The 26,702-nt window shown below is 35.3% G+C and overlaps 1 protein-coding gene across 1 annotated transcript in view; it reads right to left on the minus strand.

The window, feature by feature from the left end:
• Window positions 1-14,775: 14,775 nt before the first annotated feature.
• The window catches only part of PTPRD (protein tyrosine phosphatase receptor type D), a 666,726-nt gene continuing 654,799 nt past the window's right edge, over window positions 14,776-26,702 (minus strand). Inside the window, exon 34 of the mRNA XM_053702567.1 lies at window positions 14,776-18,198. Within this exon, the coding sequence (XP_053558542.1) occupies window positions 18,130-18,198 (69 nt within the window). The 3' untranslated portion in view covers window positions 14,776-18,129. The remainder of the gene's footprint in view (window positions 18,199-26,702) is intronic.

Raw genomic sequence — 26,702 nt, forward strand, 5'->3', positions numbered from 1 at the left:
CAATATGTCATGGTTGTAAATAATGCCTGATGAGCCTGTCACATACCTCCCAATATTTCAAAATTTGAAAGAGGGACAGCCCCGCACTGGGAAAAGCCCCCCCGCGCACTGGGAAAAGTGTTATCTGTGGAGCACAAGATTATATGTGGAGCACTGTGTGTATATATATATATATATATATATATATACACACATATATACACAAGCATACATACATACATACACACATGCATACATACATACACACATGTATACATACATACATGCATGCATACACAGTCATCATCAAAATAAAAAAATGGCCCAGTATAAAAAACAAGCAAAATTTAAAAAATATGTCACACTGTTGTCATTCTGCCACGGCACACCTGAGGATCTTTCACGGCACACTGGTTGAAAAACACTGGGCTATATAATATGTATTGACTCATGTGGTGATATTTATTTTAATATATATCTATCAATCTGTCTGTTTATCTATCTATCCTCATAAACCCCTCAGTTACATGCCAGGACCAAAAGTACACTTAAAAAAAAACAAACAAAAAAACTATCTTATGTGAGTTAATTCATCAGGGTTTTTGACAAATGTAACTTTTCATAAAAAACAACAGCACTTATCGGTTATCGCAGTGCCAGCAGTACCAGAAACTACCAGCAATAACCAACCGAAAAGTACATTATAGTCCGAACATGCACCTTTCTTCACTATCTTATTTTGTCTTCGCCTGGGTGATTCAAGGGGGCCTTCGCCCCCCTTGTAAACCTCATTGCCAAAGGATCCTCTGGAAACCACCAAAATAAGGTAGTGGAGAAGGGTGCATGCTCGCACTTGTGTTGAAGATAATGTACTTTAACCAAAACAACTTTAAGGGACACTGAACCCAAAATTTTTATTTTGTGATTAAGCTAGAGCATGCAATTTTAAGCAACTTTCTAATTTAGTCCTATTTTCTTCATTCTCTTGGTATGTTTATTTGAAAAGCAAGAATGTAAGTTTAGATGCAGGCCCATTTTTGGTGAACAACCTGGGTTGTCCTTGCTGATTGGACAGCACCAATAAACAAGTGCTGTCCATTGTTCTGAACAAACAATTGTCTGGCTCCTTAACATAGATGCCTTCTTTTTCAAATAAAGATAGCAAAAGAACAAAGAAAACTGATAATAGAAGTAAATTAGAAAGTTGCTTAAAATTGCATGCTCTATCTGAATCATGAAAGAAAAAATTTGGGTTCAGTGTCCCTTTAAACAAGCCCTAAAGCTTTTAAAATAGCTACATTTTTATTTATACATTTAGATGTTCAATTGCAGCACATTTTGGCAGTTAACTGGTTAACACATTATTGCATATATAATTAGTATGGGCAATTATAACTGCAGTGCACACTGTCTGTCACATAATAAAAATATAATTTATTAAACTTGATTTAAGCAAAACTGAAACAAGGCTGCTGTCATGTTATAAGACTACTTAGTGGACTTGAAGGAAAGAAAACAACAACATTACCAATAAAATTCCCTTACCATAATGGCACAGCTTAAAACAGCCACAGGACAGGGTGAGCGCTAAAATGCCCAAACAGCAGCGTTTAAATTGGGAAAATTTAGGTGCACAAATATTAGTGCCACTGCCAATCACAGTCCTTGCTGCTCAGTAAATTAGTAGTAAGTGTGTTTTATAGAGAGGCTGAGCTGTTCTGACTATCATAATATTTTATATACAATGCTTTTCTGTAAACAAAATGGTGTTGTGTTCTGTCAAAATAGCTAACTTGTCCAGATTAACTACCTAAACGTGCTCACAATTATGTAATTGTATTCCACAGATGTTTCAAAAGAATCTTTAGAATGCAATTGCATAATTATAAGCATGCACACATCCTTGGGTAGCTAAACTCGACAAAGATGAAAATGAGTCTCCTATTCGATCATAAAGCAGTGATATTCATGCGTGCATGCATAGTTTAAGTTGTTGGTTGGTGTGAAATTCTTCTAAAGGAAAAGATAGAGCTTGAACCAAGATGTCCAGGTATGGAAACACTGCAATACCCTGAATTCTGATCACAGACAAAAGGGCACCCAGAACCTTTGTGAATATTTATTGAACTGTAGCCAGGTCAAATGGTGGAGCAACAAACTGAAAATGCCTGTGCATAAAGACCAACCTCAGAAACTGTTATAGGTATAGAAATATAGTTGACAGGGCCAAATAGCTCATACAAGCTCACTAATATAGATCACCTAACAGGATCTGGAATAAGAATGAAGTAAACGAATCCTAAGAGCGCCTAAAAGGCTAAAGTATGATATCAGGCAATTTATATAAGTATAAAGGAATACATTTATTGTAATAAATAAAAACCTATAAAAACATCCATATTACTAAATAAGTTAATGGATTAAGCAAATATCAATAGGAGATTGAAGGACTAAATCCCAATGTAGTGTATAGTCCAAATGTCCAGTGAGTGAAGAGTAAATGTCTGAAGTTGATTCTTAAAGGTGATTGAATGATGATTCTCAGCTAGTGTTGTAATGTGATATCCAAAGCATTAATCCATAATAGAAAACATAATAGAAAACATATCATAACAAAAAATATCTATATTTATAGTGCATAATAAGGAAAAAATAAAAATAATAAAAATAAATATAGAAAAATAGGTATAGTATATATATATATATATATATATATATATATATATATATATATATATATATATAAAATGAGCCTTATGAAGATTCTGGGGAAATGATGCTAGTCCACTGTGTATAACCTAGAAAGGAAATAAACAAAAATATGTCAAATCTACTGATAGTGTAAGCCAAATAGAGATTTGCTTACCAATATGAGAAAACTCGAGCCTCAGTCTCTATGTATAAGTCAACGCATTTTGGTCCAACCTGGGGCCTTTATCAAGACATAAAGAGGCTCTAAGGGCCTTATATATGTATAATGTTCAATCAAAATCTTAATTGCACAATTCAAAAAAACACCGAAACGGAAATGCACTTCTGCATTTGTGTTGTGTCATTTCCGTTTCTGGTATGGCGGTACTACTTCCGGTTTGATGAATGTAATTTCCGGTTCTGACATTGTTACTACCGGTGCTGTCTGTTTACTTACAGTAGTCGCTATTTGCATTAAGGGCATTCTTAAGGTATAAATGATTAAAGGTGTGAGTCAAGTGCCCGGAATTTGACCTCTAGCTTTGTACAGAGGCCTCCTAGCCGGCAAGAGAGAAGAGAATAATTGAGTGGTGTAATGTACAAAGCGCCTAAGAAGGCTAAGGTAACTGAGGTTATATGAACTAAATGTAATGGTCCTTAAAACCAATAAGGTGTAGAGTAGATTTAATACAATACAAATGCAATAAAAACAATGAAACAGTCGATTACACGGTCATATGATACAGTTAAAACATATAAGTGAAAATATATATAGAAAAACTATCTCTTATGGATTCATAATATAAAAACAGACATAAGTGAGCAAATATATGCGATGAGAAATGAGTGCCTAGGATCAAATAGTGTCCAAATAAAAAGTCAATGTTGTTATCCAAGATGGGGGGAGTGTCCAAAGTGAGAGGTAGTAAGTGTGTCCAAATGTCAAATAAATCAAACAATCAATCCAAACTGCAGTGGTGGTGTGAAAAATATATAATGAGGGGGGGCGGAGCTAACCGCTGAAGGAGTAAGACGTGCTGCTACAGAGCTCCTAAAAAGCAGATCTTTAAAATAACTAATTATGGGGTACTAAGTGCCTAGATAGTTTACATCTCGCTCTTGAACTACCATAAAGGCATGATCTCTCTGTTTGAGCCCAAGATGAAACTGCCGACATTGTTATCCATCAGCTAGCTGAAGCAGTGGCAGAGGGGCTGATACCAGAACTGACATCTAGCCGTTTCACGAATAGCCTATTCCTTGGCCACTCATCTTACTGATTATCAGTCCCTTTATACTACTAGCAACATGGAGGAACTCTCAATCTGCCTTATCTCTCTTCTGGAAGACTTAAGCAGAAAAGCTGACAGATGCTTCTATGGATTACAAACCACGCTCATCGAACTACGCAATCAAGATGGCGCTCCTTCACTAAATCTATCTGACTCCTCTATGGAGAACCGGAAAGAGGATCCCCCACCAGCTCAACACCATCATCAGTGTGCACAGAGGAGACAGCCCAGTCACGTCCCAGCCAGCACTTTGCTACAGTCAGTATGTTCCGACTCACTACAACCACACTTTGAAGCCCTACTTTATTCTGAGGTGGCCATACCGGATCCCACAAGTCCCACTTTCACCATCACTAGACACCACCCTCAGATTTTACCCTCTCCTTACCTCCGCTACCGGACAGCTCTGGCACCTACCGTGCTAAAGATCCCAAGAGATACAGCTGATTGCTCCGGGCGGTCAGGGACGCCTGACCGCATTATTGCTAAGGCGTGCACAGCAGGGGGGAGAGAGGCCGGGACCGCAGATTCGTCTGATTGCCTTGAGGGCAAAACTCCTCATCACTCCATCATGCAAAGACTTCATCCCTCCAGCGGAGCTTCCATAGAGCCCAGCCGAGTTCTCAAAGATAACATCAAAATAGGAGTGGGCTAGAAAGACACTTGTCCCTCTATAAGGGTTCTCCCACTGACTTCATGGGACCTGAGTTTATGTTTTTGTTGCAGTCAGATTCCCATCATTGTAGTGTGTTATTCCTATGTTGCCTTATATGTTTCACGGCAGTTTTTTTTTTTTTTTTCTGATGTTCCCCTGATCAGCATACCTGATATCTTGATTGGGGTTTAGGCAGCTTGACTGTTGTTGTTTTTTCCTGTGAACGGTTGGGGTAGTTATTACATTTTTTCTACATTTAATATCTCAAATACCTGCCTCTATAGATGTTATATAATGCTCTCAACTCTGCTCTATGAGCTTTATTCCACAAGTTTTATGGTTATCCAGACAGGAGCTTTTTAGCACTGCACCCTCATTATATTACTCACCTCCTATTACATTTATTTACAGAAAAAGAGAAATGTAAAATACCAAACATAAGATGAGGGCTATCACTGCAGAATCTAGGGAGGTTTTTGTTGATCATTCACTGTTTAGCCTATCATTGCAATGTGACTATATATATGTTTTACAACAATTGTTACTCTATCTGCAGGGACATGAACCCCCCTATCTTTATATTTACCTTAAGTATACCACTCTGATGTTCTCAACTCTCTCCCCTCCTGAATCTAATCTCTCTCACTATGAGACCTCACCTGCTATTACCTGCAAGCCGCTTAATTTTCCTAGCCCAGAAGGCAGATATAGGCGTCTCCATACATGCTCATTTGAAGCACAAATACTATCCCTGAAACTTTTACTTATTGAGTTACCAAGATATAGTGCATGCCTAGTCAGGATGATGCCTCCCATCTCTCCCCACTGCATATTTCCTAAACCTCAGATAAGACACACGTCTAACAAGAATCCAACCTCTCCCCCCCACATACTCCCTCTGCACTTCCCTTCCTTTCATCTCTTTCTCTCTCCCCCTTCTTTTTCCTCCCTTCTTTAAAGCAGCTCTAACCTGCCGATTTTCCCCATCTTGCTCTATTAAGTACCAGGTCCAAAAGTGACCACCCTCAATGCTAATTTCCTCTCTCAGTGTCCATTAGCTCCGTTGGGTTCAAAAGTAGCCCGTTGTTTGCATAGAGGAACTCACTTTAGAACATAAAATAAAAATGAGGTCTCAGATGACTAGCCATACAGATTTAAGATATATATATATATATTTTTTTGCTCTTTTCTTTTTGCCTTAATCAAAACAATTTCTGATTGTCATGTAATATGATATGTATGTTTTATGGCATTCCACACTTGTTGTATTCTCCTATGACCTCAATAAAAAGTATTAAAAAAAATATATATATATATATATAATGATATGTGGAATGTCATATGCTACTGTCCCTTTAAATGGAAGTCTCCACCTTGCAACTGAGCCTAATAAAAGGAACACCTCTCTCCCTGTTTCATTGCTTGATTATTAGCTAACGTTAGAGTAAGCAGTTTGTTTAAGCAGGCACACTCTTTTGGCTTTCTATACCAGCTCTTTAATATCGAAGTTGCTTGCAGGAGAATCACTCCGGTTTCCAACTTGTTCTTAACAACCTGTTTAAAGGACTAAATCCTCAAGGGAAATAGCTTGTTAACTCTTACTGAGCTACCGTCTTTACAGTGTCAGTCCGGTGACTTTCCTCCGACATTCTCAGCTGTTCTCCGCTGCCGAATTCACTTCATTCTGATGTCATCCTTAGCCAACACATTCAGCTTTCACTTCGCTCCTGGCAGCATCAGGCAAGGCAGCTCCTGCAGAACGCTGAGCTCTGTGTGAGTTCAATCGAAGCTAAGACATCTCTCACTGGTCTGTGGAAGGAATCTAACAGCAAATATAATGTCTTATAATTCCTTTGGCTGTCCTTGTTACTCTGGCTGCTTCATATGAACAGTTAATTGACTTTCAGTTCATATTGGCCTATTGTTATAATGGTGGATTGATTTATCTAAGCAAGTAAACTTTACTCATTCCGAGTCAAACTTTATCATTCAATAATCTAACTGCTTAATTTCTACATGGTTAATATTGAGCAGGTACTGTACACAAAGTAACTGATTGATATATTTGTGTAACTATTACATATTCTACTATTAACAAATTTTGTTATTTCTCAGAACCACTCTCTGCCAACATAGTGAGTTGGTTAATCTGCAATAGCTACAAAATTATTCTAACACACAGACTACATCTTGAAAAAATAAGATTTAGTCATTGCATGGAAAAAATGATTGAAAAGATCAAAAATAATATAAAAAATATATATGAAAAAATATATATAAGAAAAAAGTGTATACAAACTTGATGAAATTTTTTTTTAAAAAAGTGTTGAAAAAAATAAATAAATATATTGATAGTGCTCCTCCAATGGGGTCCTAGTAGTGCTGTGTGTCCTCCTATATGATTCTGATTGTCCTATAAAAGATTAAAAAACATAGTGTAGACTGTACAATAAAAGTGGGGGGTATTGTAAATATGCTTACCAGCTATATTGACGCGTTTTGGCCCAATATAGGCCTTTCTTGAAAAAGTGCTTCAAAAAGGAATATTTGTGAATTTTCAACCCCTTGGGTCCATAATCCTTTACACACTAAACATAGTATTTCAGGTTAAGCCACTTGTATTTCCAAGGTTTAGAAAGATTTTACCTTCACTCCGTAATAGCAGACTTATTTACATACAAAAGGCAGTCTTTCCTTTTTCCTCTCAATAAGCTCAAACTGCTCGTAGTTCCTTGTATGAGCGGCTGTCAGTAGCTTTTACCTTCGTCGGTCAGCTGGTTTGAAGATACTTCATGCGCGCACTATGTTTGATGAAAATGCTCCTACTGTTCACACCTCAAAACCTAGATCTTCACTCAGGATATTCCAATAGTAGGTTTATTCCGGTGTACGGTTCTGGGAGCAAACGTTGTAGTAATATTCTTGGGCAGTTCCAGATCAATATACGGTTCTTTCTTTTCAGCCGGAGCTTCTAGACAGTATATCCACGCGTATCGGCTGCAAAGTCTTTGTCAAGATAATCAGTCTCACCTGCTCCTTACTTTTTAAAGTTATTCCGGTTAACCCTTTGTGGTATTAAGCTTGTAGTTTATAATTTTTCTTCCTTTGTGATGGTTTTGCAAAGGTGTCCCAATGTTGACTGGTCCTAACACTGCAATGTGATGCCTTTCTGGGCTATAATATTCCTGCTATCTCTTTGTAAAATCCCTTCATCAGCTTTTTTTTCTAACATCCAAGATCTCATATCTTTTGTGTGCAATATTTTTTTCATATCATTTTTATTATACAGTGTTTATATGAGTGTAACTGTACTTTGTAATTTATTTCTGAATTGTTTCTTGAAACTTTTTTGTTGCGGAAAACTGTTAACTACAGCTATACGAGCCCAGAAAGGATTGTTGCGTAAGACTTGTAATATCTGTGCAATGAAAATTGCTTGTGAAAAGACCATATCGCACATGGAAAAGACATACTGAGTGACTTGTAATCTTGCCCTTTAATAAGAAAGTATAAGTACCATGGATGAATATGCTAATAAGATTTTATTCTTATTCAAATGGCACATCCAGTATTTATTTGGCTTAACTAGATTTGTTAGGGCTGGAAAAAAAAGCAGTGCGCAGCAGAAATAGGCAAACTAAAATGCATAAAATACAGCTTAAACTAAATCTGAGAGCATTAAACAAATATTATAGAAAAAAAAAACTGTTTTACATAATTAGCTGGAGCACACTCAATGAAAAGTGAGAAAATAGATCAAAACATTGCAGCCCCCAAAATAATAATACATGAGAAAAGGGGTATAGAAATAAGAACAAGTTATAGCATCAATGACAGTGAACTAGAACAATTACTAAATCTAGTTCACATCTGTAACTTCTCATATAGTAAATTGTATGCTTACCACACTAGCACTACAGTCTCACAAGAGCATCAAGCAAAAAATGAAAGAAAATATTTATCTCCTAGATCATTACAACACTGGAAACTTCTAAGGTCAGACTATTATGTCCTAATGCTAAAGTCCCAAGAAAGTGATTTCTGGACCAGACATAATATTGAATTCACTACTTACTGTGTATAAGAAATGTCCAATGTCCTAACATCTTAGTGTGCCCACCATGGAATATTACCTCATAAGTAAAATATAAAAAAATAATTTTCAAAAGGAAAGGAGCAGATAAATAATTTGAAACCAGATCCAATTTTAACAGTGTGAATGAGTCATCTTTAGATTGTATTATAGTGTTGGAGTGTCCTGGATGGCCATTTTATGATCTGTAGGGAAATCTTTAATGGCTTGTGCTTTAACCCACTCCAATTTTAAGGAGAATTGATGGCTTATTATAACTCGCCCTCTGTTGATGTAGGGGTGCACAAGAAACTGACGTCTTGTCAGGTATGCGTCCAGTCTCCATCACATCTCAAAAAAATTAACACTTCCTCACACAAGACACAACTAAGATTTTAATCCACTCTCTCATCATTTCCCACCTTGACTATTGCAACTCCATCCATTCTGGTCTCCCTAGCGGCAGTCTATCTTCTTTACGGTCCATAATGAATACCTCTTCCAGGCTGATCTTCCTTACACATTGCTCTTCATCTTTTGCACCTCTCTGTCAATCCCTTCACTGGCTTCCTCTAGCCTCCAGAATTAAACACAAACTCCTGACTCTGACATTCAAGGCTCTCAATAACACTGCCCCCACTTTATCTCAGTTTTGGTCCTCTCAATCCCGTCCCCTTTGCTCTGTTCATGATCACCTGCTCTGATCCTATCTTTTTACATCCTCAAATTCTGATCTACAGGACTTCTCCAGAATGGCCCCTATTTTGTGGAACTCTCTGCCTTAATCCACAAGACTTTCCCCTATTCTTGAAAGTGGCAAGCACTTCTTAAAGACTTTATTGTTCAGGGATGCATACAATATACACATTTTCTTACCTCACTTTTTCTCCTTTTTTCATCCCCTTGAACCCCTTAGAATGTAAGCCTATGAGTCCAGCTGTCTTATAAATCACTTTCATGAGAGATGATTTACAACAGTTCAACTCTTGGCAGGGCAATCCACCAACTTGTTCCACATAAATGCTACTTTACATATCATAACTATGTTTATAGTTCTGTTGGCACTCTACAAATAACTGATGATAATAATATCAGCTCTATTTGCTTTTTTTATTGCATGGCTGTGATTTCCATTGAAAGTATAGGTTGTGCTAGAGCGATGTCAGCCACGCTAACCCTTCCCTGGATTTACCATGGACTTGCTGTCCATGCTGTCCAGTGATACTATTTATCATGTTATGCTCTATCATTAGCGTGCCACTTGTAATCTAGCCCTGTATGTTTCAATAAATATATATTTATTTATTTTTTAAACAATAATTTTGAGTGCTATTGTTTCTATTTCTAATACTAACACCAAAACTGATTGGCCAACAACTCAGAACAGCCTATTTTATACCACTCTACTCACAGAGGAAGAACAAGTTAAATAAAATAAAAAAACAATTGTACTCATATGATCTAAAGTTTCACTACTCAGTGTTTTTACAATTGTCACTTTTATAATTAGGATGCTTTCATGCCCTTTACCTACCTGCATTTTTTATCGACTGTGCCTGCTAATATCCACATCTTCATTCTTCAAAAAAAATATTTATTAATTAAAATGAAATACATAGGACTAGATTACAAGTGGAGCACAAAAATGGAAGCGGTATAGAGCATTAACATTGTTAGAGCACAATCACTAACGCTTGCATTTTTCCTCTAGCATTACAAGTCTATGGTAAATATTTATTATGTGCATGGCAGTAAAATGCACATTACAACGGTCATGATCTGTGTTCTTTCCCTCAGATAATACATTTTTATGATGGCCTGCAATAAAATTTAAGTTGGATAATGCTTGAGATCTAAGCTAATGTACAGAAGTACAGAAATTCCAGTTGAGTAGTGGAGTTTTTGGTTAATTTATTTTCTATAAAGCTTCCATGTTTGCACTTTAGTAAGATATAACAGTTTTTAAATTGAAACTATAGGGCTCCCTATTTATATATCAGGTGCATTAAAAATGTTGTGGTTAGACACTTCCCTCTGGTTAAAATGTATTTTAACCAACAAATTTTAATACATTATTGTTCATTAGGGTTTATTGTTCTCAGTTGTAATTTAGACCATATTCTCTACACATTTATACCCATATGCACATAAAAAAATACTTTTCAAGCCTTCATAGGCACACATTTACTCTGACACCTTCATACCACGATTTCCCTATGTCCTCACTACAAAATATATTTGTTTTTAAGAGTCTATTGCTCAACTAGGGAATACATTAATTGGCTGTCTTTAGTAGCTATGTTAGTATACATATAATGTAAAGTATTTAATAGTGTATTGTCAAGTTAAATTGTGAGTCTTTATTTCTGCTAGAATATCCATTGATTGGCAGTTTTTATTAACTATCACCTAGATTACGAGTTTTGCGCTAAACAGGGTGCGAAACGAACGCAACAAAAAGTTGCATTATTTCACCCCCCATAGCGTTGCCATTATGAGTTACTGAGAAGCCTTCTTGTGCGTGTGATATGGTGGTGATAAGCTCCATACCGCACAAAATCCAAGGGCTGCTTTGACGTGCTCGTGAATGCTTTCCCCAAAGACATCAATAGGGAGAAAGTGTTAGAAAAAAAAACACCTGAAGTGTATAATGGTGATTGCCGTAACTCAAACCCATTGATGTCCATGGGGAAAAAAAGTTACATTTAAACCGAACACCCTAATATTATCCCCAAGTCTAAAGACCCCTAATCTGCCACCCCCAACATCGCCGACACCTAAAAAAAGTTATTAACCCCTATTCCGCTGCTCCTCAACATCGCTGCCACTATAATAAAGTTATTAACCTCTATTCCGCAGCTGCCCGACATCACTGCCACTATAATAAAGCTATTAACCTCTATTCCCATGCACCCGGACATCGCCGGCACTAAATAAAGTTATTAACCCCTATTCCCACGCACCCTGACATCGCGCGCAACTAAATAAAGTTATTAACCCCTAAACCTCCGGCCTCCCACATCTCCGCCACTAAATAAACCTATTAACCCCTAAACCCGCCGGCCCCTCACATCGCAAAACACTAAATTAAACTATTAACCCCTAAGCCTAACACCCCCCTAACTTTAAATAAAAATTACAATATAACTCTATTTAAATAAATAAAAACTTACCTGTGAAATTAAAATAAACCTAACATTAAACTATAAATTAACCTAGCCTTACTATTCAAATAAAATTAAAAAACTGCCAATTAAAATATCTAAATTATACATTTTAAAAAATCTAACACTACAAAAAAAATTAAAAAATCGAAATTACAAAGTTTACCAAAAATAATAAACACTAAAATCACGAAAAATAAAAAACACTAAGATTACAAAAAATAAATGAAATTATCAAAAATAAAATCATTAACACCTAATCTAATAGCGCTATAAAAATAAAAAGCCCCCCAAAATAAAAACACCCCCTAGCCTACAATAAACTACCAATAGCCCTTAAAAGGGCTTTTTGTAGGGCATTGCTCTAAAGAAATCAGCTCTTTTACCTGTAAAAAAGTCCCCCCAACAGTAAAACCCACCACCCAACCAACCCCCAAAATAAAAACCTAACTCTAAAAAAGACCTAAGCTACCCATTGCCCCTAAAAGGGCATTTGTATGGGCATTGACCTTAAAAGGGCATTTAGCTCTTTTGTATTGCCCTTTAAAGGCATTTAGCTGTTTTTCAAGTGCACATCCCTAATCTAATTAAAAAAAAAACAACCCCCCCAAAAAAAACTAACACTAACCCCTTAAGATCTACTCATGGTTTCTGAAGTCCGGACATCCAGGTGGCGAGAAGTCTTCATCCAGGCGGCAAGAAGTCTTCATCCATCCCGGGGGCGTCTTCTATCTTCATCCCGGTGACGCGGAGCCATCCTGGAAGCTGATCCCATCCTGTGCATAGCGTCCTCTTCATACGATCGCCACCGTACACTGAAGTTGAATGCAAGGTAGTCATTTCAAAATGGTGTCCCTTGCATTCCTATTGGCTGATTTGATTCTTCAAATTCAAATCAGTCAATAGGTTAAGAGCTACTGAAATCCTATTGGCTGATTTGAACAACCAATAGGATTTCAGAAGCTCTCATCCTATTGGCTGATTTGAATTTGAAAAATCAAATCAGCAAATAGGAATGCAAGGAACGCCATTTTGAAATTGCTACCTTGCATTAAACTTCAGTGTACGGCGGCGACCGCATGAAGAGGACGCTCCGCATAGGATGGAATCAGCTACCAGGATGGCTCCACTCCGAGTCACCGGGATGAAGATAGAAGACGCCCCTGGGATGAAGACCTCGCCGCCTGGATGAAGACTTCTCACCGCTTGGATGAAGACTTCTTGCCGCCTGGATGTGAGGACTTCAGAAACCGTGAGTAGATCTTCTGGGGTTAGTGTTAAGTTTTTTTAAAAAAAAATGTGGGTGTTTTTTTTTAGATAAGGGATGGGCACTTGAAAAAGAGCTGAATGCCCTTTTAAGGGCAATGCAAAGAGCTAAATGCCCTTTTAAGGGCAATGCCCATACAAATGCCCCTTTAGGGGCAATGGGTAGCTTAGGTTTTTTTAGAGTTAGGTTTTTTATTTTGGGGGGTTGGTTGGGTGGTGGGTTTTACTGTTGGGGGACTTTGTATTTTTTTTACAGATAAAAGAGCTGATTTCATTAGGGCAATGCCCTACAAATGTCCCTTTAAAGGGCTATTGGTAGTTTATTGTAGGCTAGGTGGTGTTTTTATTTTGGGGAGCTTTTTAATTTTTATACGGCTATTAAATTAGGTGTAATCATTTTTATTTTTGATAATTTCGTTTATTTTTTTGTAATTTTAGTGTTTTTTTATTTTTCCTGATTTTAGTGTTTATTATTTTTGGTAACCTTAGATTTTATAATTTTTTCGTAGGATTTTTTTTTTATTATTTGTAAGATAGATTATTTTATTGTTTAATGTTAGGTTTATTTTAATTACACAGGCAAGTTTTAATTTATTTAAATAGATTTATATTGTAATTTAATTGAAAGTTAGGGGGGGTGTTAGGTTTAGGGGCTAATAGTTTAATTTAGTGTTTTGCTATGTGGGGGGCCGGTGATTTAGGGGTTAATAGGTTTATTTAGTGGCGGAGATGTGGGAGGCCGGAAGTTTAGGGGTTAATAACTTTATTATAGTGGTGGCAATGTTGGGGAGCGGCGGTTTAAGGGTTAATATATTTAAATAGTGTTGGCGATGTGGGTGGGCAGCAGATTAGGGGTTATTAGGTTTATTTAATAGCCGCGATGTGGGTGGGTGGCAGATTAAGAGTTAATATGTTTAATATAGTGTTTGCAATGCAGGAGGGCCTCGGTTTAGGGGTTAGTAGGTCGTTTATGGGTGTTAGTGTACTTTGTAACACTTCAGTTATGAATTTTGTGAAACATTTTTGTTACCCAAAATCCATAACTACTGCTCTCAGATGGCGGTATGAATCGTGTCGGTATAGGCTGTAATGCAAGCTTTTTAGCCTCACCGCAAAACCTGTAACACGGGCGCTATGGAAATTCCACACAAAACCATCATATTTTTGAGTGCGGGATTGATGTTGCGTTACAAGCTAAAATGCTTGCGGTACAGCTATACCGACACGACTCCCAATAGTGCATTTCTGCTTTTACGCTGAAATTGCTATTTTATTCAGCGTTAAAAGCCGCAACGCAAAACTCGTAATCTAGGTGTATGTTTTGTTGGCAGCATATTTAATGTAAAGTATTTAGGAGTGGATTAACAATTTACATTGTTTGGCTAGGCATTAGTTTGAGTGAGGGTTACAAAGATAATTACCTACCTTATCCACAGAAAATCCTGCCCCCTACACACACACAAATATATATACATACACACACATAGAAGGCATTGATTTTTCAGGTTTTAAACCAAAACTAAGAATAACATGTTAAAATGGTATTTAATACAATGAGGTATAATATAGAAATACGCTTAATACTATAACAATATAAATAAATAACGCCCAATAATTAAAAAAAAAAAAAAAAGATAAACAAGAGATAGCCAGGACTGCATAACACTGATATTTTTATTAGAATTCATTTGTAACAAATGGAACTTGTGTCAGCAAAGAACTGATTTTCATACAGACTTCTTTCGCCACCAATGTAACGAAGTAAGAAAATAAAAAGCACGCCTTTCATCTTGTAAAACATTTACGCGTACTGCTAATTAGAGGTAATTGTATTTTTAACAAGCCATTTTACAAGTTTGTTTTTTAATACTTTTTTCTTTTTTTTAGTCTATGCATCCAAATGAAAGCAAAGAACACAATTTGTATTTTTTTTTTTTAAAGACACTCCAAGCTTGAATGGCAAAGCCACAAAACAGATGGAAAATATGATATCAGCAGACTTTCATATAAGGTTTGGAGTATCAGAACATTAACCACATTAGATGCCAATGAGGCTTTTTAGATTTTTTTTTCAACACATCTTTCTGGCTGTAAAAGGAACAAAGGGTAAAATATAGTATCTGCACTTTTCTAAACATAAAATTCTTTTTTTTCTGTCTCTTTAAAAGTTGTGTTATTTACACACACACAAGTGATTTTCAGAAGCAGTTTTTAAAGATGGGTTCAAGTAATATCATTATTGGGTGTAGAATCAATAGGGCAGTGCATAGTACAAAGGTATAGAAAGTGCAATTCTCCCCAAAGGGCCCTCCACCCAGCTATTGTCTCCAATGTTCAACCATGCAGGTCATAAAGAAAAAAAAAAAAGCAGAGCTAAAATGAAGTTCTGTACAAAGCATGTTTATATATAGATTTTTTCCCAATGTAACTAATTACAAAATTATACATAACTACACCGATATAGGTAAATAATAGCACCGTACCAATAATGCACAAGAAATGCATTTTCCGCTTTTGATGTTACTTCTGTAGATAAGGATGCTTTATAATTAAAAAGTAGCATAAATATACAGACTATAAACAGAAAGTGGAATGCACATCAATGATTGCTGAACACTACTCTACATAAAAGATAATAAAAGTGTAAGATTTATGTAAACTGCCTTTTCTCTAAATAAAAATATGTTTATTTTGCTGAAATGTGAATAGAAAAATATGATATTTTGGTAATAGATACTGAGATGAGTTTACTTTCATTTCTCACATAAATTTGGTTAACACAGCACATTATTAATTGAAAAAAAAAGTACTACAACCCCAAGAAGTGCACATTCTTTTTTTCTAGTTTTATTATAGTTTTTAGAATCCGAGGTAGCCTCTATTATTATTGATATTTAATATAAAAGTGCTCTGACATAACCCTTAATTAGAGTTTGATTTTCAAAATGGCCGCCAAGCATGAGGTGAATATGTATTAAAAACATTATTGAGGTAAAAAAAAAAAATAGGAATTTTCACTTCAAGCTTCTCCTTTGCAATGTTTTTATTTCCTTGGTGTAGATGGATTTACAAGGGATTAAATGTTTGATAAACTAGATTGTGAAAATGTTTGTGCTGTTAAAACAGAAAGCTTCATTCCTGAAATAAAGTGTTTTGCATAAAAGCAAATCATTCTGTTGAGAAAAATATAGAAATAAAAAAGTAAATATAGTGATTTGCTCAAGGTAAATTGCTAAAAATATAAACTGACCAAGGTGCATACATATTATAAATTCTGTCTTTACTGAATTTTTAGGAGTAATAGTCCTATCAATATAAAAATTCCTTGAAAATATTTATTCAGCTTTTGCATACTGTTATTGGTAAAAAAAAATAATAATAATAATAGGAGTGCATACCACATTCAATGAGAATACTCAAAATGTAAGCAGTATTCAAATACTTCCCAAAATAAGGAGAAATTAAAGATGCAATATGAGAATGCAGACAGATTAAAAGCTCAAATAAATGTATTTGAAAAGCTTTAAATATAAGGCACTCTAAATGCAAAAAATCAAAACAAAATACAGCATTTAAAAACTGCTGTGACACAAAACTAGTTAATAAGCAGAGCAGTCATTTTTGGCTTTGCCCTTATTTTTACATATCATACAACTGACATTTTAGGTCATATACCACAGAGAATAAATGTTATAATTATTGGATACAATTTTCATGAAAATCTTTTCATACATGATATATTACAATATATTTCCCTTCGATAAACGCTAAACTTCCTTGCATGCACATATCCTGTATAATATACAAGATGGTTCTTTATTGCACTAAAGTGTTAAAAATATCAGACTGCAGTGGAAGCCTTAACAATACAAAGTACATACAATTTCTGTGCATGTGTGATGGGTGTAACATACTGGGATGAACCTAGAACATCATCGATGTGCATTCCTTTTTTCCTTATGAATAATATTGGGGGAAAAAATAACAAACCTTGGAGAGGTAAAGGTCCATATAGACATAAACATGGCCATATGGTTCTTAAAATACTTCCCATTAAGTAACAAAATTGAAATTATGTAAGAACAAATATGGAAATATATATATATATATTTTTTTATGTATGTTTGCAGCAGCTTTATACTTTGCGCCTCCCTGTTGATTCCAAACATAACATGAACAAAAAGCTTGTCTTTAATACATTGGAAAATATAGAACATTAAACATGGGAAAATCTGCAAAATATATGTTAAAATGTGGTACTGTAAATAAGTCAGTATTGTGCGTGTACGCACAAAAGTTTGAATTATTTAGTACTTCTAATAAGATATAATACTTTAAACAGTTCTACTGTATTAAAAAAAATACAATTCTGGATCAAAAATCAACAGTTATGCAATGTTTTATTCACTTCTTTATAAACTTTTGTTAAAAAAAAAAGGAAAAAAAATTTACACAGTTAATAATGAAGCACAGGTCAGCAGTATCTTTACAATACTAAAAAACTAAATAAATGACTTTGTTTAAACATTTCCCGCCCATTTATATCTCTAATGTGTTATTGTCATTGCGGAGAGAAGGTTTGAGATAGAAGCAAAGATTCCATTTGCCTAATGAGCCAAAAGTTAGCCAATTAAACATCTTGTGCTGAACTGTATTGTTCCTAAGATTCTTCTTCCAACAATCATGCAATCCCAGACAAAGTACAGTAATGGATCTTTGCAATCTCGTCTTCTTTATTTTAATATCAACTGAGGCTAAATCCTTGAAACAGCTGTTGGTGAATGTAATTCTTCAGATGTTTCCTCTGTCAGGACTTCTTTAGATTAGGTTATTAAATTGTGATTGCTTGGTCCACCCAGATATCATGTATTTGTTTTTGTTTTTTATTTTCCAATTAATTGGTCTTTAGCTAGGAGTTAAGAAATACTTCTCAAGCACACGGTATGGCTCAGAAGAGGCTCTCTGGATCTTGAAGGGCCTGCAGGAAAATTCCGGGTTCGGTTAGAGATTTTACGTTGCATAGTGGTCAAAGCTGCCCAAATACTCAAGCCCGGCCCGATAGCAGAATTGATATTGATCCTAGAAAAAAATATATAAATAAATAAACATGCATCTGACATATAAACTTTACAGCACATATTAAATAAAATTGGCTGATGTATTTGTAGTTTTTAACCTTTTTCTATTTGTTTTTTTAAACTTTTTATGTTTATGGTTTATGCAAGCAGAACAGAGCTTGAAAATAAATCACCATTGCAGGATACATTAAATCTGCAAGCTAACTTCATTTTTATTTATATACAACACAATGCTTCCCACTTAGTTCATAGTCAAGCTAGTTGTTATATTACCCTTACAAAGAGGCAAACTATTAAAACTAACAAATTGCATTTATTTTTGTCTTTACCCAAGTGCAATGGATAATTATGTGTTCTGTTATGGTACTTTATGGTGATAATAGCAGGACAGAATATTGAGGGAACATAAAAACATGTCCATCAACGATGACAGCAAGGAGTTGATGCATCAATGCAATCGACAGCTTGCACTTACAAAGAAGTCAATATTTTGTTCTGAATCTCATCAAAATGAACGACACTTGTGAATGTAATTTTTTTACAGCTAATACACAAAGTTCTTATGCTCTCCTAGGTCCATTAAGGGACTTTATGATGCAGAAGTAAAAGGGAAACAAAAATACAAAACTACAAAATTAGATGAATATCATTGTACTATGTAACCACTCTTGCGCTTCCTAAATTTTCACACTTGTTACACATTACTGAAGATTATAAATAGAATATAGTAGGGAATTAGGATACATTATACTTGTGAAAAAGGAACTGTTTCCAAATGTAAAAGTTTTGTATTATTCATATTTTTATCTTAGAATAATGTTTTATTTAATTAATCTGTATTACAGGAGTTGAAATGTTCCATTTGCAATAGCCAGTCTTTTAAGGTTATATTTAATACAAGATTCTACTTCTATGAAAGCATTTACAATCAGTATGGGGCTAATAAATCCAGGTACCGATGCACTATATATCTCTTTTGGTGTAGATAGATGTACAGGTACAAGGTTAGCATTCTGGACAGTCCAAATAGCTAAATAGATAACCAAATAATATACTCTATTTAGCTTATATAAAAGCAATGTTTTGGGTCTCCTGACCCTTCCTAAAGCTACAAAGTGCCACGTAAAGAGCTCTTCATAACTGGGTCTCTAACCATACATACTAGCTGTCATACCAAACCCACTGATATACAAACAAACATAGCTATTTGAATATCTCCCTAGTCATACACAAAAACAAAAGTAGACTGCACTCTCAAACCAGAATGGATACATATCACATGACACTGGCTAAATTTACAGCTCTTGGTGCTCATCTAACACTTGCAGAAAGATTGATTTACATCAGTGACTCGGACAGTTAACGTCAGACAAGCTTTAATTACAAAATCCACAGGGAACACTCATACATGAATGTAAAATACAACACACAGGATGGTCATCACTCACTCAGGTGTATATAGCTGGATTATCAGTAAATGAAGAGTTAGTAACAGCATTGGACCAAATGATAATAGGCCCAAGAACCACATAGAGGCCTCTTCTTGCCTGTTTCTTGTGAGTGTCATGGAATGTATACCGACTCCAGATTGAGAGTACAGTCTGTTTCTGTGTTTTGTCTGGATCAAACACTCTGCTGTATATGTATTAGTGATAAAGAAAATAAAAACATTTTGGTTTTATAACAAAAATGTTTTGTGCTGTTTTTGTTGTTTTTTTAAACTGTGGTTCAAACGCCTTTCAAAGAAATATCTGTAATGTTTCGTCATATATTTTAAATGCTCATTTTCCCTATTGTTGCCAAATTACAAACCAACCAATTAAAGCAAAAAAGGTACGTATGGTATAATACAAATTTGAACTTTGATATTCTGTGAGCAGTATAATATATATATATATATATATATATATATATATATATATATATATATATAAAGGAAAAAAACAATATCCGGGCACTCCGTAGGGTAAAACGTTATCCAAAGTTTATTAAATCCTTTTCCAAAGCAGAAAATGTCAAAAAATAGTAATAGAGCAAGTAGCCGTTACACAAGCTAATCACCACTCGATTGACACTAGCACAATTATATCAGTAAATGAGAACTGCTGGAGTCCTGTACAGCAGACATGTTTCGTGCTTTACCAGCACTTGTTCACTGCTCCATATATATATATATATATTCAGATACATATACATACCAACATAATTTTAATGTAGAACACACCCATTTACCTTATCTATACTATAATCACGTTTGTAACGGGTCCATCGGTGTCACCAGTTGTGCAGGCATCCTCAAAGGAATGTTGGATGCGCGAGGCAGCCAAAAGAATCCACCTGGATGCAGTGAAGCTGCATCCCGGTGGATTCCGAAAATGGCAGGGTGACATTTTCGGAATCCACCTGGATGCAGCATAGGCAAACCCGAAGCCTTAAAAGAAAAAAACATGCAACTACCCGTACAAAAAAACGAAAAAACACATAACCGCCCACACGAAGTATAAAAAAAAAATCTAACCTCCCGCATGAAGTATTAACAAACACCTAAACTGCACACCCCTGCATCGCAAAATAATAAACGGCTAGATTACGAGTTTTGCGGTAAGAGCAGCTCGGTGCTAATTTCACCTCCCTATAGATCTGCTATTACAGGTTTACAAAAACCTGGCGTTAGTAGGCAATATTGCAGCATGGAGCAAAATTGAGCTACATACCGCACTCAAATACCAGCGCTGCTTTGAGCTGGTTTTACATGCTTGTGCACGTTTTCCCCATAGACATCAATGGGGAGAGCCGGCTAAAAAAAAGCCTAACACCTGCAATAAAGGAGCGTAAAGCTCCGTAACCTGGCCCATTGATTCCTATAGGGAAACAAAATTTATATTTACACCTAACACCCTAACATAAACCCCGAGTTTAAACACCCCTAATCTTACACTTATTAACCCCTAATCTGCCGCCCCCGACATCGCCAACACCTACAGTTCACTTATTAACCCCTAATCTGCCGCCCCTGACATTGCCGACACCTACAGTTCACTTATTTACCCCTAATCTGGCGCCCCCGACATCTTCGACACCTACATTACACTTATTAACCCCTAATCTGCCGCCCGCATTGTCGCCGCCATCTAACTACACTTATTAACCCCTAATCTGCCGCCCCTAACATCGCCGCCACCTACATTACACTTATTAACCCCTAATCTGCCGACCCCAACGTCGCTGCCACTATACTAAAGTTATCAACCCCTAAACCTAACCCTAAATCTAACCCTAACCCTAACACCCCCTAACTTTAACATATTTAAAATAAATATAAATAAAAATTACTATCATTAACTAAATAATTCCTATTTAAAACTAAATAATTTCCTATAAAATAAACCCTAAGCTAGCTACAATATAACTAATAGTTACATTGTAGCTAGCTTAGGTTTTATTTTTATTTCACAGGTAAGTTTGTATTTATTTTAACTAGGTAGACTAGTTAGTAAATAGTTATTAACTATTTACTAGCTACCTAGTTAACATAAATACAAATTTACCTGTTAAATAAAACCTAACCTGAGTTACACTAACACTTAACCTTACACTACAATTAAATAAATTACATTAATTAAATACAATTAACAAATTTTTTTAAAAAACAACACTAAATTACACAAAATAAAAAAGAAATGATCAAATATTTAAACTAAGTACACCTAATCTAATAGCCCTATCAAAATAAAAAAGCCCCCAAAATAAAAAAACCCTAGCCTACAATAAACTACCAATGGCCCTTAAAATGGTCTTTTGCAGGGCATTGCCTCAAAGAAATCAGCTCTTTTACCCCCCAACAGTAAAACCCACCACCCACACAACCAAATCCCCCAAATAAAATCCTATCTAAAAAAAAACTAAGCTCCTCATTGCCCTGAAAAGGGCATTTGGATGGGCATTGCCCTTAAAAGGGCATTTAGCTCTTTTTATGCCTAACCCCTAAGCTAAAAATAAAACCCACCCAATAAACCCTTAACAAAAACTAACACTAACCCCCGAAGATCCAATCAGCCAATAGGACTGAGCTTGCATTCTATTGGCTGTTCCAATCAGCCAATATAATTCAAGCTCAATCCTATTGGCTGATTGGATCAGCCAATAGGATTGAAGCTCAATCCTATTGGCTGATTGCATCAGCCAATAGGATTTTTTCCCCTTTAATTCCGATTGGCTAATAGAATTCTATCACCCCAAAAAATAAAAAAAAGCCTAAGACTAAGCCCCAAATAGATACTCACCATTCTTAAAAGTCCGGCGAAGAAGGTCTTCTTCCAGGCGGCTCCATCATCTTCTATCTTCATCCGGAGTGAAGGTGGCGGTCCTCAACGATGGCTTATTTTTTGAGGTGGCTTTTTTTTTTACATTAGAGTTTTTTGGGCTGGAAATGAGCCAATTGCCCTTTTAAGGGCAGTAAAAGAGCAGAATGCCCTTTTAAGGGCAAAGCCCATACAAATGTCCCTTTTATTTTGGGTGGTTTGGTGGATGTGGGGTTTTACTGTTAGGGGGTAATTGGTAATTTGTTTAGGTAAAAGAGCTGTTTAACTTAGGGCAATGCCCTACAAAAGTCCTTTTAAGGGCTATTGGTAGTTTAGTATTAGATAAGGGGGGGATTTTGAGGGGGATTTTTTATAGGATTTTTTTTTTTTGGATACCTTTGTTTATTTTTTAATGTAATTTTACATTTTTTATTTTGTTTAATTTTAGCTTTGGGGGTTTGTATTTTTTTTTAAAAAAAAAATAGACTGCCCTCTGGGCAGGCTTATCACCTAGTATATGATAAACAAGTTTTAAATCCAAGCCTACCTTTTCCTTTCAAAATAAATCACATCCAGAGTTATTCATGTGGGACAAAAATAAAGCATATAACTTTTATTTGTTTTATTTCAAATAGCAGACAACATAAAGAAGTAATTCTCAGGTCAATAAAGTTAATGCTTTTATATAGATTTGAAAGAATGAAAAGAAGTCAAAAGTTCATGTCACCACCCCCCCAATGTTCAGAAACTTTTTTTTTTACCTTTCAAAATGCTTGTAAGAAACTACAGTGATGGGGGGAAAATAATGTTATTTTGGGGGATTTTGACGTAAATACTACTTGATTACCTTGCTTAAAAGGTTATCATTTTTACAGAGGAAGTTTTGTTCTGGAAAAAATGTCATTTGCACTGATATTGATATAAAAATTATTTCTTTAAACATTAATGTAGAATTACTGTAGAATGGGCACATTGAGCAGTGTTTAACATAGAGCAGTCCTCTGGTATATTAAACACAACTTAAATAATAGGTATTCAACTCACAAAAAATATTTAATTGACATTAAAACTCATACAAATATTCCATCCATGTGATAATCACTAGCTAGGCATTATAGTATTTTTCAGCTTAAAAGTGACATACAGCTGTTTAATTTAGTAATTAATAGGAAGTGTTTGTTAATGTACATTTAAACCCTAAGGGCTAATTCCTTCAGTATTGATTATGATTGTCTAAAAAATATCAGATGCAGGACTTTTTTTTAATGAGCATATAATATAATTTCACATCATGTGTGCAATAAAAGATTTCATATCACTCTTAGTAACTACATAATAAACATAATTAAATGTATAATAGTTGGTTGCAATTATTAATGATCATATGTAATTACCATAATCATAGTTTAAATGTGCGATTTGGTCCTTTTTTTTTTTTTTTTTTACTTTTTTTTATTGAAAATAAAACAATCTTCATGCCACAGATGCATTTGAAAATACATGAGTTATCGTGGAGTTTGAATACGATCGGGTTGATTGACACCCCTTGCTAGCAGCCGATTGGCCGCAAACCTGCAGGGGGCGGTATTGCACAAGTAGTTCTGGTGAACTGCTTGTGCAATGATAAATGCAGACAGCGTATGCTGTCGGCATTTATCGATGTGCAGCGGACATGATACGCTACATTGTATCATGTCCGCTCACACTATGATAAATATACACCCTAGACTTAACTTTTACTAAGGTATATTTTTCTTATTTAGATTTATGAATTTACAGTTACATTCTAGTACTTATTTGTTCTTTTAATTTTTAGGTGCTGATTAAAGTACTAGAGAGAGTTTAGCTACTTAGTCTTATTGATCTCTTACCCCTAGCTAGGGATGGGCGAATGTACTTCGTGTAATTCGTTTGGTAGAATGAATAGTCCTGAGGACATCCATTTTGGACAATCAAATGTTGATAAGAATGAAAATCCATTAAATTCTGTAATTTAATGTTATCTCCATTTTTCAAATGTTACTTTCCTTTTTTGAATGTTCATAATTAGATCGAATATACACATCAAAAATTTTGAATGTAACATTCGATTTAACAATTTTGATGCCTGATGAAACGGCCCATGCTAGGGCTGAGAAATGCGTTGCATTATATGTAACCATTGCTTGTTACTGTTTTTAATTTTGCTTTTAATAAACAAACTTGTTTTATACAAGCACTGATTTCATAACCTTCTTAAGCAGTTAAAACCACTGCAACTGACTTCTATTCACACTGAGTGTGGCAGGATCCCCCTGAACTGTTTGACCTATGCCTGGAGAGGGTTAGCTGGTACACCCCAAGTTACATAAGTGTACTTGGGCCACGTGTGAGTACCCACTTGGCACTGTTTATTTGATTGATTGAATCTGACATACTGATATGCACATGAGGCGCCCCTCTATTCTCCTGTTTTCTCTATAGATTTAACAATTCAGAAGTTCAATAGTTCAACATGGTAGGGAATTTGGTAAATTGATACAAATATATGGTATATGGATACAAATATATAAATTTGAATGTTTCTATTTCAAATATTACATAATTAAAATATATGACATTTAAAGAAAGTATTAAAAATACTATTACAAATATATTGGTTCCAATTTTTTTAATTTGAATATTGCAGATTTCGAATCTAATTATTAGAAAAATTCTAATCAAATATTACATTTAAAGAAAGCATTAGAAATACTTTTACATTAAACAAATGTTAGAATGTTGTATAAACATTTGAAATAAAAAAATTAATGAACAAATGTGTTAAAATTTATTTCATTTTTTAAAATATTGCAAAACATTTGGTCCTTCCCTACCCCTAGCCTCTGCTTGGTTTCTGTGTTTAACTTGCAATGTGTCCCAGTAAGGGTTTGTGTAGAGGTGGGCCTCAGCCATTGATTCCAGCTTGTTTAATTCTGGAACAACAATACTCCACCTGACCTTGTTGAAGACATGGGTCCGCCCAGGAAAACAGTTTGTTATAATATCCCTTTTAAACATGCAGGTTTAGCACTGGCCTAAGCCGGCTCTTGAGCTCACTGGGAATGAAAACTGCAGCTGCATGATCAGAACGAGCTAGTAATTCCCTTACAGGGTTTAGAAATGAATCCTTCTTTATTCAATAAAGGGCTCGCTTCACATTTAAACAGATGCAGGTGAACTAAATGCACTACTATACAGTACTCAATACAAATGTTTTATTCACTTTATACTTTGTATTCTATTCACATCAGACTCCATATTTATTATTTTCTGTATAGAACTATGTTTGCAAATAAGATTATTTTATTTAATATTCATATTTATAATGAGTCTCAAAATGTCAAACAAGGACTTTCCTTGGTGTATTTAAAAAAAAGTTCTCTTTGAGCTTTCATTGTATTCTCTAGACATTGCTAATCTATCACATCAGCTTTCAGCATGAAGCTCTATATCATTATCACCTCTCTCCTCTCACTCTTCTCCAAGCTATATATTGTAAGGTCATGAAGTTTGTTTTATAAATAGTATGCTTTTTTAGACAATGATTTTATTTATCTTAATTTTATAATTTCATGCTCATATTTATTTGATTCTGGAAATATTGTCTCAAGAATAATAAAGTCTTGATTGTGCTCAAGGGCAGGACATTCCGCTCCTTTTTTATAACTTAGGTAACTCTATAATGGCACTGTTTGTTATGCACCCTTACAAATATAACGTACCCTTATTGTACCTGTTAGTGTATATAATACATCCCTCTTTGTATAGTGCAGCATAATCTGTAGGCACTTTATAAATAACCAACAATAATAATAAAAAGTATTCTAGGTACAGGGGGCATGTCCGAACAACGTTCTGAATAGGACGTACCTACTGCAGGCTCTAGAAGAAACCTCTATAATCCACCGATTTTGGAGAATCTAACAGCCATAATACATTAATATCTATAAGATTTGTGGTTGCCAATCGTATGGTGATTATATATCTATTTTTGCTGGCTGTTTACATGACCCAAGAGCCACAGACCGGACGACTAAGACCTAAGGCGGTGGCCTATTCATAGGTAACGACTCCCCCCCGGCTCCTCCGGGTCACCAGTGCTGGCAGCAGGTTTCTGCCTTACTGTTCTACACATCGCAAAGCAGAAAAAATAACCTATAACCAACAATCTTGCAAAAGACCG

This window comes from Bombina bombina, chromosome 2 (assembly GCF_027579735.1).
Source record: "Bombina bombina isolate aBomBom1 chromosome 2, aBomBom1.pri, whole genome shotgun sequence".
Taxonomy (NCBI): domain Eukaryota; kingdom Metazoa; phylum Chordata; class Amphibia; order Anura; family Bombinatoridae; genus Bombina; species Bombina bombina.